Here is a 5,031-nt window from a genome sequence, read left to right on the forward strand (position 1 = left end):
ACTTACATAATTATTAAGGACATCTTATGGAAGAGTACATATAACTCTTATTTTCAAGTGAGCCTAGTTTTAAAAAAATGAAAAATATGTTTAAATATTATTATTTCTCATTATGGAAGGCAGTGGGTGAGCCTTTTTCATGGGGGGCAGCTTTATTATAAAGCTTAACGAACATTTATTCTTCATGAACTTTATAATTCAATGTCACGTGAATGGATCAGAAGTCTCACCTGGCTTTAATATTCTCCTCTAGCTAGCATATAGCAATAGCAATAATAATAACCCGCTTCATCATGGTGACATATTCTTTATTATGGAATATAGATGAATGCCACTGACACCACTCAAAACCTGATGAATGCATATTTACGCAGCAAATGCACGGAAAGAAAGAGAGGATGGAGAAAGGAAAGACAAAACAAGGAAAAATTAAAAGTACCACACATAGATATTCACAGTCCAAAGATTTTTAATCTGATATTCATAGCATATACCAACAATAATCAAGTATATAATAGTACAAAAATTATACAATTTCTTTTTTTGTTTTCCCCGATTGGATTACAAGACAGTCAAACAAATGATGGCACAATGCTTAATAAAAATTAAATAAAAAAGGCATAACATACACTTGATTTATGCTATACTAGCCCCCCGCCACCCCCCCCCCCCCAATAATAACTTTGTTATCCTTGAAAAAATGGAGCTAATTACACATTATCAAGTGTGATAATAATAATATAACCTTGTTTTTTTCATAGCACTTGAAGCCTTCCTAAAATAAGCTTCATCTTTGGAGATCTATCCCACCTTGTTCACGATAGATGAAGAGAACTAAGAGGAGCTACATACATATATAAGAAATTAACATGAGAGAGAGATATGGATCCTATCAGCTGTTAGCCAGTTATGAAGAAACCCAAGGTGATGGAAAAAAAATAAAAAACACAAGAAAAAGACTTCAAACGGGTAAAAAAATATTAATAAATAATTATTCTGCTTCAACTATCTGGAGCAGAATTACCTATAGTTGGAGAATATCTGTGATGTTCAACCAGATCAGAAACCTAGTTGAATAATCAATATTACCATGATCCTCCACCTAACATCCCACTCCAATATCCACTTGAATCCCCTTGTTGATGCACCTTGCTATTACTCTGATGATCAATTGCGTCGGCGTTAGAAACCTGATTCAAATCCTCAAATGGAAACAAAAGTCTCCCATTATTATTCCCACCACCACTTGTCTGATCTTGTTGATGATGATGAAGGCCTGCAAATCCACTCCCTACAATCCCAATCCCAATCCCATCCAAAGAGAAATTCAATCCTGCTGTCTTATTGAAATCCTGAAGAGCAAAAGTACTATTATTGTACAGCACTGTGTTTGGATCAGGTGGATGATGAGGCAAGAAAGAGTTCAAACCCAAACCCCCTCTTGAATTTGCTGAAGTGATCCCAGTAAGAAGCTCCATTGCTGAGAATTGAGTAGTAGAAGAGGGTGGTGTAGTAGTAGTAGTAGTAGTAACAGTACTAGTAATAGTTGAAGAAGAAGAAGAAGAAGAAAGAGTATTATTGTTGTTGTTATTGTTTTGTTGATGAACAACCAAATCAGACGGAAAAGCCAAGTTCAGATCTTGGCCTTCATGGACTACCTTACCAATAAGCTTAATGTTCTTGTTGGGTGAAGGCGGTGACGGTGATGATGATATTGAAGTAGAAGATCTCTTGTTCTTTCTGGATCCACCACCAACAGGGATGTTCCTAAGGGACCCACCTTCAGTCCAGTACCTTCTACAAGTCTTGCAGAAGTACCTTGGTTGTGTAAGGCTGTAGTTGTTGTAGTAACAGAACTTTGTGTTTGTTGAATGGCACCTTGGACAGTTTAGGGCTTGCTCTTTCTGTGGCCTTGGTTTCTTGATGGTATTGTTGTTGTTATTATTCTCTGATGCAAGATTATTAGAAGATGGTGGTTTTGATTGATGACATGATGATGTGTTTGTTCCCACAACTATCTCTTCTATTGGCTTCACCACAATCTCCTAGTTCACAAAAACACTAATTTGTTACTTCAATTGTTTCATGCATAGATAATAATTGAGACTTTCAGTTATGAATACTCATATTCCACTAATTTTAACCGTTAATCTTAATCCTAACATTTATATATACTTGAGATCAACGAGAACAACAGTAGTATAATTCCCTGAGACTTTTCCATTGAGCATAACTATGTTTAGAGTGGAGAAAAAAGATGAGAAACTTCTTGATGAATTTATCTTCTTTATGGAAAAAGGAGATCAGAAAAAGAAAAAGCGAGAAAAAAGTGAAAGTAACATGTGTTAAAGACAAGTGATGGATATGAATAAATCGCAGTAGTTGCACCAGGGAGGCCAGAGTATAGTACCACGCACTACTAATATATGTATATAACTTTAATAATTTTAAGGAATCATCATCAAAATAATATCATGGAGAAATATAATCAAGAAATTAAAAGAGAAGAATTATGATTAAGTAAGCAAGTTGATTAGCTACTACTGATGATAATTAATTTAATTACCTGTGGCCACTGAGCTGTGTCCATGGATAGATGAAGAGATCGATATGAGGGATTCAAAGAAAAAAGGAGAGTACACTCTCTCTGAGAAAGAGAAAGAGAAAGAGAAAGAGAAAGAGAGAGAAATGATGGTAGTGTTGGTATGGCTTTTGTTTTTTTTTCTCGAAAGGCGTTGCAGAAAAACGAAAAGGGGGAATGTTTTTTGGTGGGTCGGTGTGTTGAGCTAATAGCCTGTGAATGAATGAACGAATGGATCACCTTTGACAACTTTATCGATTTAATAGTGCGTATACTTTCATTATCATGATTCAATGGAAGAGCAACAATATGGGGCGGGTTCTATTATTTAACTTATTTTAATCCTTCATCATGTCACACCGCATATACTATATAAAATTTAAAAAAATGATACGTACAATTGACTCTATAATTTAATACTTGTGTCTTACTCATAATAAAATATAAACAACATAAAACAATTCAGTAAGGACCAATGCAGCAGATGTAAAAATTTTAGAATGCTAACAGTTTTTTATACTAAATTTTTAATGTCGTATTTTTGTTTACATACATGCACACGTATATAAATTAATATACTTTGCATATATATATATATATATATATATATATATATATATATATATATATATATATATTATAAAAATTTAAGAACCAACAGAATTTGATATTTTTTATTAATATTTTTAATTATTAATTTAATTATTTTAGTCTAATAATTTAATAACATATTTTTATTTTATATTTTTAAATATTAATAATTAATTATTAATTGAAAATAATAACCTTTTAATATCAACAAAAACAATGATGTTATATGTATAAACATTTCTTTAACTAAATATAATCAAGTTGATTTAAACTTAAGAAAAACTACTCACGTAATATGTGCACATACTTTTTATTCTTTTTCACATTTTTTCTTATTGACATAATACGGTAATTTTGTACATAATATATAAATTATTGTTGCACAGCTCAAACTATTGCTGTTTTTTTTTTTTGTCCTTTTAATTTCTATATTAATTTTTATTTTTTATCTAATAATTTTGTGTTAAATTCTGATGATATTTAATACCTTAAATATATTTTATTAGTTAGGTGAATCAATATTTTAAAATATAATCATTCAAAATTTTTTACAATAGTCACTACAAAATTTTTGTACTGTATATTAAAATTTTTTTGTATTCAATAGTTTTGTTGCATAGTTAAAAAAATATTTTTATTGTTGTTTTTTTTTCTATACTAATTTTTTGTTTTTGATATAATAAATTTCTGTTGAATTTTGATGATATTTGATATTTTAAATATAATTTATTTGTTAGATAAGACAATATTATTCTAGATTCTTAATCTTTTAAAAAAATTGTGTTGTGTATAAAATTTTTTATATTATACACTAAAATTTATGTATTTAGTAGTTTTGCTGAACATATATAAAAAAAAAAAGAGATGATGACGATAATGATAAGAAAGAGAAAGAGAAAGAAAAAAATAAACAAAAAAAAAAAGAAAAAACAAGTATGCATACATAAATCATTCTATTTTGCACCATATTTATTAGTATTAACTATATATTGATTTAAAAGACAAAACTATTAATCACCTAAAAAATCCATCCATATCTATTCGTTTTAAATTCTATATTTTGTCTAACAATAGATGCTAAATAATCTGTTTTAAATGAGATATGATTACTTTTGAATTTGATAACTAATTAAAATATAAAAAAATTAGAGACTAATAATTTTTAATAATTTTTATTATTATTTAATTAATATAAATATTAAATTATTTTTAATAAATAAATTACTAATTTATGTATATAAATTTTAAAATATATTCATACAAATTATATTAATTAATATGTATTAATAAATATAAATATAAATTATATATTTTTTATATAAAAAATATCTATAAATATAAAGATAAATTATTATTAATCAAGTATTAATTAAAAATAGGGTTATGTTACGTGTATATTAAAATTAGTCACTAAAATCAGTCACTAGTATAAAATACATGCCAAAATATAAATATACATTAAAAATAAATTAAAACACATATATTTATACACAAATATATTAGTGACTGATTTTAATAACTAATTTTAATATACAAATAATATTTTTCTTAAAAATAATAATATTTATTGAATGTATAATATTATAAAAATATAAATCAATACATACTTGTAATACAACTTGTATAAAATATGGGAATATTGTATGTTGGCGAATGTGATGAGAATATTTTATTCCAAGAAGCGGGAATATATGTCTCAAAATGCAAATCTAACTGATTCGCTAAGCTACAAAAGACTTCCATTAACTCGTTAAATGTTTAAAATTAAAGTTGGATGTGCGTGATCAATGTATGATCCCATCAACGGTGCAGATAATTATTGCTCCATGCATTCTCCGAGTAATTTCTTTTTCTTTAAT

The 5,031-nt window shown here is 27.9% G+C and overlaps 1 protein-coding gene across 3 annotated transcripts; it reads right to left on the minus strand.

Moving 5' to 3' along the window:
* Positions 1-451: 451 nt before the first annotated feature.
* On the minus strand, positions 452-2,878 carry LOC112711053 (dof zinc finger protein DOF3.7). Of its 3 annotated transcripts, none has more exons than XR_011865835.1 (3): positions 2,567-2,808; positions 1,025-2,042; positions 452-844 (listed from the first exon to the last, which is right to left on the minus strand). XR_011865835.1 is itself a non-coding variant. In XM_025763598.3 (2 exons), exons 1-2 carry the CDS (start codon positions 2,588-2,590, stop codon positions 1,086-1,088), a joined length of 984 nt encoding a protein of 327 aa, XP_025619383.1. In that variant the 5' UTR covers positions 2,591-2,878; the 3' UTR covers positions 452-1,085. The 3 variants fall into 3 exon arrangements, 1 of the variants encoding a protein (XP_025619383.1); XR_003157185.3 differs by having other exon boundaries at positions 1,025-2,045; positions 2,567-2,799; XM_025763598.3 differs by having other exon boundaries at positions 452-2,045; positions 2,567-2,878.
* Positions 2,879-5,031: the final 2,153 nt, after the last annotated feature.

The sequence above is a fragment of the Arachis hypogaea genome, chromosome 9 (assembly GCF_003086295.3).
Source record: "Arachis hypogaea cultivar Tifrunner chromosome 9, arahy.Tifrunner.gnm2.J5K5, whole genome shotgun sequence".
NCBI lineage: Eukaryota > Viridiplantae > Streptophyta > Magnoliopsida > Fabales > Fabaceae > Arachis > Arachis hypogaea.